Source organism: Lepidochelys kempii, chromosome 15 (assembly GCF_965140285.1).
Source record: "Lepidochelys kempii isolate rLepKem1 chromosome 15, rLepKem1.hap1, whole genome shotgun sequence".
Taxonomy (NCBI): Eukaryota; Metazoa; Chordata; order Testudines; family Cheloniidae; genus Lepidochelys; species Lepidochelys kempii.
Window position 1 is genome coordinate 11,437,926 of NC_136394.1, and position 19,030 is coordinate 11,456,955.

At 43.8% G+C, this 19,030-nt stretch overlaps 2 protein-coding genes across 2 annotated transcripts in view; both read right to left on the reverse strand.

Moving 5' to 3' along the window:
* Positions 1-19,030, reverse strand: part of SPPL3 (signal peptide peptidase like 3) — a 147,705-nt gene that overhangs the window by 111,541 nt on the left and 17,134 nt on the right. The gene's annotated exons all lie outside the window — the stretch shown is intronic.
* On the reverse strand, positions 9,757-18,171 carry LOC140898898 (uncharacterized). Its single transcript, XM_073313433.2, has 2 exons — positions 11,465-18,171; positions 9,757-10,877 (listed from the first exon to the last, which is right to left on the reverse strand). Exons 1-2 carry the CDS (start codon positions 11,901-11,903, stop codon positions 10,579-10,581), a joined length of 738 nt encoding a protein of 245 aa, XP_073169534.2. The 5' UTR covers positions 11,904-18,171; the 3' UTR covers positions 9,757-10,578.

Consider the following 19,030-nt stretch of genomic DNA (forward strand, 5'->3'; position numbering starts at 1 on the left):
TCTGGTAAATGTTTATGTCGTTCTTTGGTATTATGGAACATGCTTGAGAAAGTTATATTTGTGCAAATAATCCATAGTTAGCTAAATTCTCAGTCATTAAAAGGAATTGCCAACACTTAGCTAAATAGACCAAAGGCTTAGCTGTTTCTTCAACTGTCACCTTAATTTTAAAACTTATTTGAAAACATCTTCACCCTAATGGATTTAGTGGCCCACACACGTCTTTGTGACATGTGATCACAGCACCTCTAAAATAAGCAGCCACTCTGATTAATCCAGACTAACTTGGCTCAATAATTGATTAAAGAATTGACAACTTATTTTGCAGGTAAGAAATATCAAATATGTACTAGTTTTCCTTATTGTGTTTTTAGTTATCCAATCTTCATAATTCTTTCCTCTTTCAAAATTCTTCATAGATTCTGCCTGGGAAAAGCCACTGCAGAAATTACACCCATTAATGAAGACTAAGGCCTCTCCTGTTGAGGGCAAGGGCTGTCATGATTAAGAAAGAGATGGTTAAGGGCTTGCTCAAAAAAATCTTTTAGATGTTAAAAACTATGAAGCAAAATAATTGGGCTTTTTAGGGGGTAGGTGGGGAAGAGGGGTGAAGAAAAAGCCAAAATAGGGAAAGAACAAGTTAAAAAAAATGTAGATAAGTTAGATGTCTTTATGCAGCAGGGCCTGATGAAATTCATCCCAGGGTACTTAAGGAACTAGCTGAAACAATCTCTGAACTATTAGCAATTATCTTTGAGAACTCAAGGTGGATGGGTGAGGTCTCAGAGGCCTGGAGAAGGGCATCATAATACAGTGAAAGCTCTGTTATCCAGCCCTGTACCAACCAGAAAGCTCTATAAACCAGCATTTCTAATCTTCATAGGCAGTCCGGTTTATAGTCCGGTTGGCACCGGGGTGGCAGGCTCCCTGCCTGTCTCCATGTGGCTCCCCGGAAGCGGTGACATGTCCCTGCTGCTCCTAGGCAGAGGAACGGCCATGAGGGGTTCAGAATGCGGGAAGGGGTGCAAGGCTGGGACACGGGAAGGGGTACAGGGTGTGGCTCTGAGAGGGAGTTTGGGTACAGGAGGGCACTCGGGGCAGCGAGTTTGGGCACAGGAGGGGATTTGGGGTGCCAGATCCGGGGGGTACTCACCTTGGGCGGCTCCCCACAAACTGCAACATGTCCCAGCTGCTCCTAGGCGGAAGCATAGCTAGGTGGCTCTGCACACTGCCCCTGCCCACAGATGTCACTGCCGCAGGTCCCATTGGCTGTGATTCATAGGAGCTTCAGCTGAGAACAAGTACACTCATAACATGTTAAGTTCCCTTTTCAAACAGATCAGAAGATTTTGGAGTTTCCAGAAGCAGGTAGTTAGTATACAAAGGGTCTCTCCCCCGGCGCCTATCTTCAAAAGGTTGGCTTCAGAGGGGGAGAATTTGCATTGCCCTCATTTCATGGTGGTATAACCTTAGGATATCCACTTCACAAGTATGCTCCAAAAAAACCTTTGAAATTCCTCAGACCTTCCAGAGATGGCATTTATCTTGTCTCTCTGCTAAAGAAGTTCCATATAATCTCACCATAGAACATAAACATTTACATGTGTAATACAATGAACTCCAAAGATGTTAAGCCCCATTCAACGATGTTTAACTGAATTCAATAAAGTTTATCTTAATTCCATAAGGTTTGTTCAAGATATCACAGCTTATTGTCAATCCATTACACATGGATTCGACACATTTCCTTTTCTTCATTGTATCTTGTTTCAGAAATAAGAAGAGAACAAAATATATGGATACCACGACTGCTGTCATAGCAATGGAGGAAGATGCACGTATATGATTATTTTATTGGATCAAACATCAGGTCTTGATACAGGCAAACAAATACTTTGTATTAAAGTCTGATCCAAGAGGCGTAGATCGAACGACACTTCAGTGGAGTTACTCCTTCCTCTTAAAGGTCATATGGTAATCCTGGGCAACTTTTCATTCTCCAACAGCCTTAATATGCAGCATACCACAAAATACCACTCAGTTACACCTGCTCCACATGCAGATAAAACTATTGAGAGATGGTGACACATTCTGGGCTACAGCTTTTCATTAAGCCCAAAGTTTACGACAAGGAACAGGATAAAAGTGAACTGCACAACCCAACCCGGATAAAACTGGAATGATCTGTATAGTAGCACTCAGAGAAAAAGGAAGAGGCAGAATCTGCACTGCCTATCCTTTGTCAAAATTATTTGCAGCTGCAGGGTCCTATTCAATGCATCTGTGAACGAGTGAATTCTCACCAGCACTAGGAATCTGGCAGACCATCATTAGCATACTAATATTTATAAAAGGGGTACTTAGTTTATCCTCTACCCTTAAAATATGTAGTCCCACATTTCCCCATAGTTTGCTCATCTCTCAGCAAGTCCAAAGATTTCTAGAGAGGTAGGCTCAGCTTGTACCCAACTTTCCCCAAACTCAGTACTTTTTTCCTATCAGGTGATTATCTCCTTCCTTACCCCTTTCTGGAGCAGTTTCTTAGGCACTCCTAGGTAATGCTTCAGCCTCCCAGGCTTCAAAAGCGCTGCCTCCTCCTCTCTCTCCTTGGAATGAACTGTTCCCAGGCAAGAACTGTTCAGCAGCAAGCTGGCCTCCTCCATGGCAGAGGATTTGTCCTCCGTCTTGCAGTCCTGGCCCGGGGTCTCTGCTCCACTGGGGCAGGACCACAGCCTCCCCTGCACCGATATCTTGGGCCCTTTGGCCACGCAGTGAGCCCCTCCAGCCATACTGTCTGTGCTGGGAATCCCTCCAGCTCTTATCAGTGCTGTCCTAACCCTATCGCTGCCTTAATTTCCAGCCGCTGTAAAAATAACTGCTAAAAATTTCCTAAAAATAAAAACTGTTGATAAAAATTTTAATAAGTCATTAATCATCAAAATTAGAAAAAAAATTGTATTCTGCCAAACCTATCTACATCCGATCACTGCCGTTAAAATTGGCTAGGCAACTCCCACTGTGCTCCTGGGGTTGAACTCTCCAGGACTGGCTTCAGGGCCATTTTAGAGAAGGGCCCCTTTCATTGGAATTTTTCTCTCTCTGCAGCATGCCAGAGCTTGTCTAATTTAGAGCACAATGCACCATGTTTGATAATGCTTTTGGTTTGATTTAGTTTGTCTTTACTCCTGACAAAATGAAGTCTTTACCTCTGTAAGAAAGCAGCCACAATGGATCTTTGCTACTACCTATAGTAAGTAGATTTTATTTACATTAAAGTTAGGGGACATTGTTTGCTTTTAATTCTTACACTAAGCAATTGGTTGTTTTAGCAATAGTGCACTGTAAAGTCATAACATAACATATAAACGTTTGTGTAATTCTAGAATTAAGCCATAACTCTGAATTAATAGCTTCAATTATTTGCCATGATAATGGGATGATGTGCTGAAGTACCTGACTGTAACTCCACTGTAGGGCCAAGTAGAAGACATTAGCCAGAGAAACACTCAACCATATTTAGTATTTTATTAGTAGAGGGAGCAGAAAAATACAACCATCTTTGTATGATTTTATTTTCCCCACTCCCCTAACAACTTTACTCAAATAGGAAAATTACTTTAAAACACAAGAACACTACGAACTACTACTACATTGACTATTACAAAACTAGGTGAGTGAAATCTGACACACCCGACACACCCTCTTGATCCCGTGTTCAGATCTCTTCTATGAGTAAGCTGTAACAATGCATTCCAGCTACTAATTACAGCTCCTTAAAGTTATGGGGTTAGTGCAAAAACCTACTCCAACACAATTGCTTCAACTTCTGTACCGACAGCAATAAAACTACTACTCAGTGCAGGAGCACCTCCCAAAATAGCCTTCCATGCAGATTATGGGATATTGTTTTCAATCAAATCTAAACATTTCTCTAAAATCATTTCATAAAGAAATGCTTGAAAATAAGACAGGCTAATTTCAAAAATCATTGCTTCAGAAAGCTTTTGGGTATAAATAGGCAACATTCTACAAAAGGTAGCTGAGAATTCAAGTCTCAGGTAATCTACAAGAGAATATCCATAGGACTGAATAGAATATCTGAGAGTATTAACAGGTATAATAGAATTCCTTTGGTCTGTTAATATGAATAAAAAATAGAATTGTCTTTCAGTTTACACCACCAGAAAAAACATCCTGGTTTTGTACAGGAAGAATAGTCCTTATTACTCTTCCATAAAGAAGTTTGAGAACTACTGTTGTATGGATGTTTCTCTTTAAAGAGCAATAAATCCATTTTAATGCTCAATATTGCATTTCTGATTCTCATAGTAGTAATCTGTGGAACTGCTCATATTTCCTTAAAGAGTTAACAGCAACTATGGGGAAAAAAAGTCACAAGGCAGCAATCTTACAATTACTTTCAGTTCTAAGACAAAACTCCAGCAAAGGCAATACAAAGGTGCTGCTTAAGTAAGCAGAGTCTTGACAAAGTCTGCACTGCAAACTAAGAACATAAGAATGGCCATACTGAACCACACCAGTGGTCCAACTAGCCCAGTATCATGTTTTCTGACAGCAGCCAGAGCCAGAGGGCACAAACAGAGCAGGGCAATTTATCAAATCATCCATCCCCTGCTTCTGGCACAGTCATAGGTTTAGGGACAGGTAGAATATGGGGTTGCTTCCCTGACCATCTTGGCTAATAGCCATTGATAGACCTATTCCCCATGAACTTACCTAATTCTTTTCTGAATCCCATTATAATTTTGTCCTTCACAACATCCCCTGGCAATGAGTTCCACAGGTTGATTGTGCATATTGTGAAAATGTACTTCCTTGTGTTTGATTTAAACCTGCTGCCTATTAATTTCATAGGGTGACCCTTAGTTCTTGTGGTACACGAAGGGGCAATAACACTTCCTTATTCACTTTCTCCAAATCATTCATGATTTTATATGTATCATATCATTTCATCTGTATCATATCCCCCTTAGTCATCTCTTTTCTAAGCTGAATAGTCTCAGCTCTCTCATATGGAATCTGTTTCATAACCCTCGTCATTTTATGACCCTTCTCTGTACTTTTCCCAATTCTAATATATCTTTCACTATGGAGTGACCAAAACTGCATGCAGTACTCAAGGTGTGGGTGTACCATGAACATATATAGTGGCATTTTTATATTTTCTGTCTCATTATCTATCCTTTTCCTAACGGTTCCTAACATTGTTAGCTCTTTTGACTGCCACTACACATTGAGTGGATGTTTTCAGAGACCTATCTATGCTGACTTCAAGAATTCTTTCTTAAGTAGTAACAGCTAATTTAGACCCCATCATTTTGTATGTCTAGTTGGGATTACGTCTTCCAATGGGCATTACACTTTGCATTTAACATTGAATTTCATCTGCCGTTTTGTTACTCCATCACCCAGTTTTGTGAGATCTTTTTGTTGCTCTTTGCAGTCTGCTTTGTACTTAATTATCTTGAGTAATTTTGTATTATCTGCAAACTTTACCACCACTATTTACCCCATTTGCCACATCATTTATGAACAAGTTCAATAGTACACATCCTAGTACAGATCCTTAGGGATTGCTGCTATTTTCTTCTCTACTCCGTGAAAACTGACCATTTAATTCCTACCTTTTGTTTCCTATCTTTTAACCAATGACTGATCCATGAGAGAACCTTCCCTCTTATTCTATGACTGCCTACTTTGCTAAAGAGGCTTTGATGAAGGACCTCATCAAGGGCTGTCTGAAAGCCCAAGTACATTATATCCACTGGATCACCCTTGTCCAAATGTTTGTAGACCCCTTCTTAGAATTCTAACCAATTGGTAAGGCATGATTTTCTTTTATAAAAGCTGTTTTGCCTCTTCTCCAACATATCTTCATCTGTGTGCCTGACAATTCTGTTCTTTATTACAGTTTCAACCAATTTGCCTGATATTAAAATTAGATTTATTGGCCTGTAATCACCAGGATCTGGAGCCCTTTTAAAAACTAGCTTTACATTAGCTATCCTCCAGTTATCTGGTACAGTGCTGATTTAGCTGATAGGTTACATACCCCAGTTGTTAGTTCTGCAATTTCATGTATGAGTTCCTTCAGAACTCTTGGGAAAATACCATCTGGTCCTGGTGACTTATTACTGTTTAATTTATCTATTTGCTCCAAAACCTCCTCTACTGACACCTCAATCTGGGACAGTTCCTCATATTTGTCATCTAAAAAGAATGGCACAGGTGTGGGGACCTCCCTCACCCACATCCTCTGCAGTTAAGAGTGATGTAGAGAATTAATTTAAGTTCTCCACAACCACCATGTCTTCTTGAGTGCTCTGTTAGCTCCTCGATCATCCAGTGGCCCCACTGATTGTTTGGCAGGCTTCTTGCTTCTAATGTACTTTAAAAAGAAGTTCTGCTGTTAGGTTTTATATCTTTTGCTAGTTGCTCTTCAAATTCTTTTTTGCCTGCCTAATTATACTTTTACACTTGACTTGCGAGAGTTTATGCTCCTTTCTATTTTCCTTAGTAAGATTTGACTTCCAATTTTTAAAGGATGTCTTTTTGTCTCTATCTGCCTCTTTCACTCTGCTTAGCCATTGTGGCCTTTTTTAGGGTATGTCTACACTACAGAATAAGGTCGAATTTATAGAAGTCGGTTTTTTAGAAATCAGTTTTATATATTCGAGTGTGTGTGTCCCCACAGAAAATGCTCTAAGTGCATTAACTCGGCGGAGCACTTCCACAGTACCGAGGCTAGAGTCGACTTCCGGAGCGTTGCACTGTGGGTAGCTATCCCACAGTTCCCGCAGTCTCCGCTGCCCATTGGAATTCTGGGTTGAGATCCCAATGCCTGATGGGGCTAAAACATTGTCGCGGGTGATTCTGGGTACATATCGTCAGGCCCCCGTTCCCTCCCTCCCTCTGTGAAAGCAAGGGCAGACAATCATTTCACGCCTTTTTTCCTGAGTTACCTGTGCAGACGCCATACCACTGCAAGCATGGAGCCCGCTCAGGTAACCGTCACCCTATGTCTCCTGGGTGCAGGCAGACGCGGTACGGCATTACTACACAGTAGCAGCAACCCCTTGCCTTGTGGCAGCAGACGGTACAGTACGACTGGTAGTCGTCATCGTCATGTCCGAGGTGCTCCTAGCCTAGGAGCTAGGACTAAATTTGGAGTGACTTGACCAGGTCATTCTCTTTAGTCCTGCAGTCAGTCCTATTGAACCGTCTTATGGTGAGCGGGCAGGCGATACGGACTGCTAGCAGTCGTATTGTACCATCTTCTGCCGAGCAGCCATGAGATGTGGATGGCATGCAGTCCTTCTGCACCGTCTGCTGCCAGCCAAAGATGTAAAAGATAGATGGAGTGGATCAAAACAAGAAATAGACCAGATTTGTTTTGTACTCATTTGCTTCCCCCCCCTCCCCTGTCTAGGGGACTCATTCTTCTAGATCACACTGCAGTCACTCACAGAGAAGGTGCAGCGAGGTAAATCTAGCCATGTATCAATCAGAGGCCAGGCTAACCTTCTTGTTCCAATAAGGACAATAACTTAGGTGCACCATTTCTTATTGGAACCCTCCGTGAAGTCCTGCCTGAAATACTCCTTGATGTAAAGCCACCCCCTTTGTTGATTTTAGCTCCCTGAAGCCAACCCTGTAAGCCGTGTCCTCAGTCGCCCCTCCCGGCATCAGAGCAACAGCAAACAATCAGGCATTTGAGAGTGCTGTCCAGAGCAGTCACAATGGAGCACTCTGATGGGGCTAAAACATTGTCGCGGGTGGTTCTGGGTACGTATCGTCAGGCCCCCGTTCCCTCCCTCCCTCCATGAAAGCAAGGGCAGACAATCATTTCACGCCTTTTTTCCTGACTTACCTGTGCAGACGCCGTACCACGGTGAGCATGGAGCCCGCTTAGGTAACCGTCACCCTATGTCTCCTGGGTGCTGGCAGACGCGGTACGGCTTTGCTGCACAGTAGCAGCAACCCATTGCCTTCTGGCAGCAGACGGTGCAATACGACTGGTAGTCGTCCTCGTCGTGTCCGAGGTGCTCCTGGCCACGTCGGCTGGGAGCGCCTGGGCAGACATGGGCGCAGGGACTAAATTTGGAGTGACTTTACCAGGTCATTCTCTTTAGTCCTGCAGTCAGTCCTATTGAACCGTCTTATGGTGAGCGGGCAGGCGATACGGACTCCTAGCAGTCGTACTGTACCATCTTCTGCCACGCAGGCAAGAGATGAGGATTGCTAGTAGTCGTATTGTACCATCTTCTGCCAGGCAGGCAAGAGATGAGGATGGCTAGCAGTCGTACTGTACCATCTTCTGCCGAGCAGCCATGAGATGTGGATGGCATGCAGTCCTTCTGCACCGTCTGCTGCCAGCCAAAGATGTAAAAGATAGATGGAGTGGGTCAAAACAAGAAATAGACCAGATTTATTTTGTACTCATTTGCCTCCTCCCCTGTCTAGGGGACTCATTCCTCTAGGTCACACTGCAGTCACTCACAGAGAAGGTGCAGCGAGGTAAATCTAGCCATGTATCAATCAGAGGCCAGGCTAATCTCCTTGTTCCAATAAGAACGGTAACTTAGGTGCACCATTTCTTATTGGAACCCTCCGTGAAGTCCTGCCTGAAATACTCCTTGATGTACAGGCACCCCCTTTGTTGATTTTAGCTCCCTGAAGCCAACCCTGTAAGCCGTGTCGTCAGTCGCCCCTCCCTCCGTCAGAGCAACGGCAGACAATCGTTCCGCGCCTTTTTTCTGTGCGGACACCATACCAAGGCAAGCATGGAGGCCGCTGAGCTCATTTTGGCAATTAGGAGCACATCAACCACCACACGCATTATCCAGCAGTATATGCAGCACCAGAACATGGCAAAGCGATACCGGGCGAGGAGGCGACGTCAGCGCGGTCCCGTGAGTGATCAGGACATGGACACAGATTTCTCTGAAAGCATGGGCCCTGCCAGTGCATGCATCATGGTGCTAATGGGGCAGGTTCATGCTGTGGAACGCCGATTCTGGGCTCGGGAAACAAGCACAGACTGGTGGGACCGCATAGTGTTGCAGGTCTGGGAAGATTCCCAGTGGCTGTGAAACTTTCGCATGCATAAGGGCACTTTCATGGAACTTTGTGACTTGCTTTCCCCTGCCCTGAAGCGCATGAATACCAAGATGAGAGCAGCCCTCACAGTTGAGAAGCGAGTGGCGATAGCCCTGTGGAAGCTTGCAACGCCAGACAGCTACCGGTCAGTTGGGAATCAATTTGGAGTGGGCAAATCTACTGTGGGGGCTGCTGTGATGCAAGTAGCCCACGCAATCAAAGATCTGCTGATATCAAGGGTAGTGACCCTGGGAAATGTGCAGGTCATAGTGGATGGCTTTGCTGCAATGGGATTCCCTAACTGTGGTGGGGCTATAGACGGAACCCATATCCCTATCTTGGCACCGGAGCACCAAGCCGCCGAGTACATAAACCGCAAGGGGTACTTTTCGATAATGCTGCAAGCTCTGGTGGATCACAAGGGACGTTTCACCAACATCAACGTGGGATGGCCGGGAAAGGTGCATGACGCTCGCATCTTCAGGAACTCTGGTCTGTTTCAAAAGCTGCAGGAAGGGACTTTATTTCCAGACCAGAAAATAACTGTTGGGGATGTTGAAATGCCTATATGTATCCTTGGGGACCCAGCCTACCCCTTAATGCCATGGCTCATGAAGCCGTACACAGGCAGCCTGGACAGTAGTCAGGAGCTGTTCAACTACAGGCTGAGCAAGTGCAGAATGGTGGTAGAATGTGCATTTGGACGTTTAAAGGCGCGCTGGCGCAGTTTACTGACTCGCTTAGACCTCAGCGAAACCAATATTCCCACTGTTATTACTGCTTGCTGTGTGCTCCACAATATCTGTGAGAGTAAGGGGGAGACGTTTATGGCGAGGTGGGAGGTTGAGGCAAATCGCCTGGCTGCTGGTTACGCGCAGCCAGACACCAGGGCGGTTAGAAGAGCACAGGAGGGCACGGTACGCATCAGAGAAGCTTTGAAAACCAGTTTCATGACTGGCCAGGCTACGGTGTGAAAGTTCTGTTTGTTTCTCCTTGATGAAACCCCCCGCCCCTTGTTTCACTCTACTTCCCTGTAAGCTAACCACCCGCCCCTCCTCCCTTCAATCACCCCTTGCAGAGGCAATAAAGTCATTGTTGCTTCACATTCATGCATTCTTTATTCATTCATCACACAAATAGGGGGATGACTACCAAGGTAGCCCAGGAGGGGTGGTGGAGGAGGGAAGGAAAATGCCATACAGCACTTTAAGCACAGCACTTTAAAAGTTTACAACTTTAAAATTTATTGAATGACAGCCTTCTTTTTTGGGGGCAATCCTCTGTGGTGGAGTGGCTGGTTGGCCGGAGGCCCCCCCACCGCGTTCTTGGGCGTCTGGGTGTGGAGGCTATGGAACTTGGGGAGGAGGGCGGTTGGTTACAGAGGGGCTGCAGTGGCAGTCTGTGCTCCAGCTGCCTTTGCTGCAGCTCAACCATACACTGGAGCATACTGGTTTGGTCCTACAGCAGCCTCAGCATTGAATCCTGCCTCCTCTCATCACGCTGCCACCACATTTGAGCTTCAGCCCTGTCTTCAGCCCGCCACTTACTCTCTTCAGCCCGCCACCTCTCCTCCCGGTCATTTTGTGCTTTCCTGCACTCTGACATTATTTCCCTCCACGCATTTGTCTGTGCTCTGTCAGTGTGGGAGGACAGCATGAGCTCGGAGAACATTTCATCGCGAGTGCGTTTTTTTTTCTTTCTAAGCTTCACTAGCCTCTGGGAAGGAGAAGATCCTGTGATCATTGAAACACATGCAGCTGGTGGAGAAAAAAAAAAAGGGACAGCGGTATTTAAAAAGACACATTTTATAAAACAGTGGCTACACTCTTTCAGGGTAATCCTTGCTGTTAACATTACATACATAGCACATGTGCTTTCGTTACAAGGTCGCATTTTGCCTCCTCCCACTGCGTAACTAACCCCTCAACCTTCCCCCCTCCCTGTGGCTAACAGCGGGGAACATTTCTGTTTAGCCACAGGCAAACAGCCCAGCAGGAATGGGCTCCGAGTGTCCCCTGAAGAAAAGCACTCTATTTCAACCAGGTGACCATGAATTATATCTCACTCTCCTGAGGATAACACAGAGAGATAAAGAACGGATGTTGTTTGAATGCCAGCAAACATACACTGCAATGCTTTGTTCTACAATGATTCCCGAGTACGTGTTACTGGCCTGGAGTGGTAAAGTGTCCTACCATGAAGGACGCAATAAGGCTGCCCTCCCCAGAAACCTTTTGCAAAGGCTTTAGGACTACATCTAGGAGAACCGCAAATGCCAGGGCAAAGTAATCCTTTCACATGCTTGCTTTTAAACCATGTATAGTATTTTAAAAGGTACACTCACCAGAGGTCCCTTCTCCGCCTGCTGGGTCCAGGAGGCAGCCTTGGGTGGGTTCGGGGGGTACTGGCTCCAGGTCTAGGGTGAGAAACAGTTCCTGGCTGTCGGGAAAACCGGTTTCTCTGCTTGCTTGCTGTGAGCTATCTACAACCTCCTCCTCCTCATCATCATCTTCTTCATCCCCAAAACCTGCTTCCGTATTGCCTCCATCTCCATTGAAGGAGTCAAACAACACGGCTGGGGTAGTGGTGGCTGAACCCCCTAAAATGGCACGCAGCTCATCATAGAAGCAGCATGTTTGGGGCTCTGACCCAGAGCGGCCGTTCGCCTCTCTGGTTTTCTGGTAGGCTTGCCTCAGCTCCTTCAGTTTCACGCGGCACTGCTTCGGGTCCCTGTTATGGCCTCTGTCCTTCATGCCCTGGGATTTTGACAAAGGTTTTGGCATTTCGAAAACTGGAACGGAGTTCTGATAGCACGGATTCCTCTCCCCAAACAGCAATCAGATCCCGTACCTCCCGTTCGGTCCATGCTGGAGCTCTTTTGCGATTCTGGGACTCCATCATGGTCACCTGTGCTGATGAGCTCTGCATGGTCACCTGCAGCTTTCCACGCTGGCCAAACAGGAAATGAGATTCAAAAGTTCGCGGTTCTTTTCCTGTCTACCTGGCCAGTGCATCTGAGTTGAGAGTGCTGTCCAGAGCGGTCATAATGGAGCACTCTGGGATAGCTCCCGGAGGCCAATACCATCGAATTGTGTCCACAGTACCCCAAATTCGAGCCGGCAACGTCGATTTAAGCGCTAATCCACTTGTCAGGGGTGGAGTAAGGAAATCGATTTTAAGAGCCCTTTAAGTCGAAATAAAGGGCTTCATTGTGTGGACGGGTGCAGGTTTACATCGATTTAACGCTGCTAAATTCGACCTAAAGTCCTAGTGTAGACCAGGGCTTAGTCCTCTTACACTGTTTGAGATGATAGTATTAAAATGTATGTGTGTACTTTTTTTTTTTTTTTTAATTTGGGGGTCTCTCATTTTTGTGTAGTTCCCCTTTTTTAAGTTAAATTCTAGGGTGGTAGGTTTCTTTGGTATTTTCCTCCATACAAGAATGTTAAATTTTAATTACACTGTGGTCCCTATTCGTGAGTTCTTCAGCTATATTCACCTCTTGGACCAGATCCTGTCCGCCCCTTAGGACTAAATCAAGAATTGCCTCACCCTTTGTGGGTTCTAGGACTAGCTTGTCCAAGAAGCAGTCATGTATGGTCTAGAAATTTTACCTCTACATCCCATCCTGAGGTGACATGCTCCCAGTCAATATGGGAATAATTAATATCCCTTATTATTATGAGGTTTTTTGTTTCTTTAGCCTTTCTGATCTCCCTGAGCATTTCACAATTGCTGTCACCATCCTGGTCAGGTGGCCACTAGTATATTCCTACAGCTACTTTCTTATTATTCAAGCATAGAATTTCTACCTATCGAGATTCTATGGTAATGTTTGAAGTTTGAACTAAATCAAGAGCTAGCCTCAATAATACATACCTTGTCACTTCCAGTCTGCATTACAGCAATGCAAGGTCTCTTGCCTTAAAAGCATCAACCCAATGAAAATTGAAAACCCGTGCAGAATGCAGTGGCTTCCTTTCTCAGCGAAGCAGGTTACTATGAGTATACCATCTCTGTACTCCACTGGGTTTCTGTATATACCATGTCGAACTTAAGGTCTACATTCTCATTTACATAGCTCTAAATGGACTGGGCTAATGTCACTCAGACCTCAGTTGCCATCAATAAGTCTCCTCGGGTATTACGAAACAGTCTATTACCACAATGAAGCCTGTTTGTGAAGGAGACGAGTTTTTCTGAGGCTGACCCAAGGTATTAAAACAGAATCGCACAGGAACTAGAACCACAAAGCTCATCACTTTCCAGCACAAATGCAAAGCACACTTGAATCTTGCCTGTCCAACACCACCCCCTGGTATATCAAGTTAAAGATTTTATAATCCATGTACGTGCAATCTTTCCCTAAGGGAGAGGAAGACAAGATCCCCACTTAACAGAGGTTAGTCACTGCTTATTTTTAACTGTGGAAGGCATTCTGGTACCATGGTAATAGGCATGGTAAAACACTGAACAGAACAGAAATAAGATGACTTTTGCTATTGAAAAAGCAGATGGAATTGCAATTTATGCAGTATGAATCCCCACACTGGAGAAAGCAGAACTCTGATGAAGGGGAGGGACTTGGAGGGCTCAGCCTCCTTGAATGAGAAATTTGGACTCCCTTTGCATTGACCTAGCAAACCTGCAGAATAGTCTCATAGAATGCAAGTACTCAGCAACAATCCACACTACATAAGAGTTTAATCTGTGGACATTTTGACTGAAATCCTCTAAAATTAGTTAAATCCCCAAATGTCACACCACTTTAAAACATACTGATGTTAAGAAGATTTAAAATATACAGAAAATTCTGAACCATTCATTAAGAATTAACTTACTTATGGTGTAAAGCCATCCAGAGAGACTAGGATGGAAAAACTGAGCTGTCACTTGCAGGACTGTTTCCAACTTGTTAATCTGTTTCACCAAATCCCCCTACATTAGCCCAGACAAATGCATTCATCTCCTCTCCCATAACATTGAGACAGAAATGTTAACAGTTAATGGTCCTATGCCCCCCATGATAGGGGCTAACCTCATTCAGGCCTTGAATACAAAGTTACACTGGATTAACTTGAGTTTGTTCACTTCAAAATGCCTTGCACTCCACATCTTTTCAAGTTAATTATGTGGCGTTTTTGAGCACAATAATCAATACTCCTTGCAATAGGAGTAGCTCCACTTTTAAAGTGAGTATACTCACTTTAAGGTTCACATGGACATATTTTTAACTACTCCACTTCTGGCAGTCCTCCCGCCAGATCACACCTGGATCAGTCTATGTACCTGTTTTCCCTTCCACTGTCCCATAGTCATCTTGACTTTATCACAGGGTGGATTAAAATCAATGATATTTAAAATACAAATAAAAAAAAACACGGATTTTTTTGATAAAATGCTTTTTGAGGAAAAACCTATCTAAAGATAGTTTTAATTAAGATACATTATAGCTCAAAGATATCTCATCATGGAATAGGGATTATAAATTCTAATTCTATAATATGAGACAATATATTCATGTAATGGTTAAGAAATGTTTTGTAAATGAGTTCCAATAGTTCATGGATTAGAGACCCAATCTTATGGGGTTCCAGGGGCTGCTATATAGATTATTTAGCTTATTTCTCTATCTACCCAATGGGACTCAGTGCTAAGTCTAGAAGATACCATCAGAGATGCTTAGTTTTGCAGTTCTCAAACTGTGGATGTGTGTCTCCAGAAATAACAAGCTTGTTAACTGCAAAAATGTTTTTAAATAAATAAATAAATAAATAAATAGAGGTGAAAAATAACAAACCTCAACCCTATCGCCCCTCTGCAAATTAGTGTAACAGAGTCAGTCTCTTACCTCTCTCTAAAAGTGAAAAGTTTTAAAACGTTCAATGAATAAAAGATTGTTGGGGCGGAAAAGATCTGGACAAGGAGAAGAAGTCTGGAGATAGAAGGGACAGGATGTAGAAACAAAAGTGAAACTGTTTGAGCAGCATATTCCAGAAGTCTTGAGGTCTGAGCGTAGCCCTCATTGATTTGAGATTTACTATAGCATTTTCTCACTAGACAGGAAAACCTATAATGGCAGCAGGCCGTAAAAGAGACCCACTTTGTGTCTCATATATCTCTGAGTTGTGAAGAATATGTATTAAGGTTATAACAACCAACAAGAATGCACTTTTATGTAAAAAGAAAAGGAGTACTTGTGGCACCTTAGAGACTAACCAATTTATTTGAGCATAAGCTTTCGTGAGCTACAGCTCAATTCATCAGATGCATACCGTGGAAAATACAGATGTTTTTATACACACAGACCATGAAAAAATGGGTGTTTATCACTACAAAAGGTTTTCTCTCTCCCCCCACCCCACTCTCCTGTTGGTAATAGCTTATCTAAAGTGATCACTCTCCTTACAACGTGTATGATAATCAAGGTGGGCCATTTCCAGCACAAATCCAGAGAGACTGAAGTGTTCTCCGACTGGTTTATAAATGTTATAATTCTTGACATCTGATTTGTGTCCATTTATTCTTTTACGTACAGACTGTCTAGTTTGACCAACGTACATGGCAGAGGGGCATTGCTGGCACATGATGGCATATATCACATTGGTAGATGTGCAGGTGAACGAGCCTCTGATAGTGTGGCTGATGTTATTAGGCCCTGTGATGGTGTCCCCTGAATAAATATGTGGGCACAGTTGGCAACAGGCTTTGTTGCAAGGATAGTTTCCTGGGTTAGTGGTTCTGTTGTGTGGTATGTGGTTGCTGGTGAGTATTCGCTTCAGGTTGGGGGGCTGTCTGTAGGCAAGAACTGGCCTGTCTCCCAAGATTTGTGAGAGAGTGTTGGGTCGTCCTTCAGGATAGGTTGTAGATCCTTGATAATGCGTTGGAGGGGTTTTAGTTGGGGCTGAAGGTGACAGCTAGTGGCATTCTGTTATTTTCTTTGTTAGGCCTATCCCGTAGTAGGTGACTTCTGGGAACTCTTCTGGCTCTATCAATCTGTTTCTTCACTTCAGCAGGTGGGTATTGTAGTTGAAAGAATGCTTGATAGAGATCTTGTAGGTGTCAAACAGCCACACTATCAGAGGCTCATTCACCTGCACATCTGCCAATGTGATATATGACCAATCCACCCTGTTATCACCTCTCCAATTAAATGTTGGAACTCAGCCAGATTGTGCCCCTTTGAGACCAGGTAGTGATGAGTTTACACACCCAGTCATATACCGATTATAGTAACCATAACATCCCCATGCTTCTGCATGGACCCCACTAGAGCTCCTGGATTTTATTACCCCCTTTGGAGGCCTGCATGTACAATCCCACCTGGAGAAGAGTTGTCAGAATGCAGACACATATAAGACACGAGCAGAGAAAATGAAGAAGAGGGAATGCAGTACCGAGTCAATGCAAAGGAGCTCCGGTAGAAGTACCTGAAGGCAAGGTACAAGAAGAGGACCTCCACTAATGCTTCCACTACCTGCCCATGCTATCAGGAACTGGACAGCACTTTTGTTAGCAATGCCATCACCATACCTAAGAAGGCGTGGACAGTTTTCCACAAAGCACCCCAGACAACACAGCAAGAAACAGCCTTTGACACCATGTTGACCAAGATTTTCCAGGGCAGCCAAGAACTGTACAACATGGCAGATTCAGAGATTACATGAGACTCCCATGTGGACAGCCATACTGACAATCACCCAGAAAATGCTGCAGAGTGGTGCTGTATCTTTCAGTATTATGCACTGTACTACAATACAGCGGCACTGGGAAATTTAAGATACTGTTCTCTTACTCTTCTCTGGGTACTGGCTCCCTACCACCATGTTCCCAAGCTGCTTCCTGCTCACTCTCCCTCCTTTCCCAGTCCACCATGCCCCTATTCATGATATTGGCACCACAAGGATTTAAAGAAAATGAAACACTGCATGGTAGGCATGTTTATTGTAGATGTAGATATAGAAAGAGAAATAGCAGTAGAAATAGTACTTTGGCTCAGTCATTAATGCCCCCAGTTTTTAGGAAACTTCAAATTTTATACTGTAAATTGCCCAAATTAGGCTACACAGATATTTAAAGCGCATATGGATTTTAAGCCATTATAAGGCATTAATGGCTACCTAAACCCCTTGGGTTCAGATCAATTACTGCAGAATTTTATTCATTTCATAATGCACTTTATGCTGATTTGTGGGTGTCAAAGAAGAGAACTTAAGGCAAAGATTGTGCTCTATTTTGGCATGCACACTGAAAGGCAATGCAGCTTTCTCAAGACAGAAGCTTCCTTCCATTCCTGTATCAGCAGAAGGGACACCATCCTGGTAAACAGCAGCACTGCATACCTCTCTGGTTTGCCCATTGTCTTGGTAAGTTAAATCACTTTGATTTAAATCAGTTCACCCTGCTGAGGGCTGACCTGGTAATAGTCTTCAAATATGTTAAGGGCTGTTATAAAGAGGACACTGACCAATTGTTTTCCATATCCACCTGCAGACAGGACAAGTAATCAGTTTAACCTGCAGCAAGGGAAATTTAGGTTAGATATTAGGAAAAACTTTCTAAACATTAGGATAGTTAAACTGGAATGGGTTACCAGGGTAGATTGTGGAATCCCATCATTGGAGCTTTTTAAGAACAAGTTAGGGTATGTCTACATAAACGCATTTTCCAGCAAGCTGGAGTGTAAACTACCACACGCTGTTTGTTTGGACCCTGCCGCTTTGCACTAAAAGTTTAGTGTTTTGACCTACCCAGTTTCAAAGCAGAGGAGAACCAAGTGCAGTAGGAAGCTTCTGGTGTGTGGCAGCAGAGCCCACGCCAACACTTAGGGTATGTCTACACTGCAATTAAAACACGCAGCTGGCCTGTGCCAGCTGACTCAGGGCTCAGGCTAAAGGCCATTTAATTACAGTGTAGATGTTTGGGGACCCTTCCACTTTGCAAGGTCCCAGAGCCTGTGTTGCAACCCAAGACCAAACATCTACACTGCAATAAAAGAGCCCCTTAGCCTGACCCTAGCTAGCCTCAGCCAGCTAGCATGGGCCAGCCGCAGGTGTCTAATTGCAAGGTAGACATACTCTAGGTGTCTGTGTGGGCCATGCTTACATACACCAGAGTTACGTACATTAGTGCACTTTGATCTACTCTGCTTTCAACAGGATAGATAAAAGAATGCTAGAGAACTTTTAGTGGAAGTACAGACATTCTCTTAGTATGCAGCACATTAGGGCAAGGCAGATTTACAACCCAGCTTGCCATGAACTAAATATTCATACAGAGAAGCCCTTAGACATGTCAAGAATGATCTAGGTATATTTGGTTCTGCCGCAGCACAGTGGGTGGACATGAACTAGATGACCTCTGGAGGACCCTGCCATCCCTAATTAATACTATCATATGATTTCGCACTCTGAGCACTGATTCTGATCCTGAATGTTATACGTTCAATAGCCCTAGACCCTTGAGAGAGATTCTCAGAGTTTACATTTTTTTCAGCAAGACTCGTCTCAAAATTACATGGCATTCCATTAGTTAGGAGTGTGAAAACTCCAACTGTCCCTCTTTTTTGCACAGAGCTCAGTAGATCCCCTGAATATTATATGAAATGGGACCACTGACAAATCAAAACATACCACAACAGTGGAACTGGCAGACAAGTGAGGAAGAAGAGACCAAAAGCAAGCTTGAAAAATAAGAACAGCATTAGCTCAATTATTTTCCTATAGAAAGCATGAAAATACCACTAATACATCTTAATACTTAGCACTTATAGTGCACTTTTTATCCTTATATCTCTTCAAGCACAAAGACCGGCACTATTTCCATTTTATAGATAAGAGAGCTGAATCATTAAGAAATTAAGTGACTTGACCAAAGTCACAGTGGCAGAACTGGGAATAGAATCTAGGTC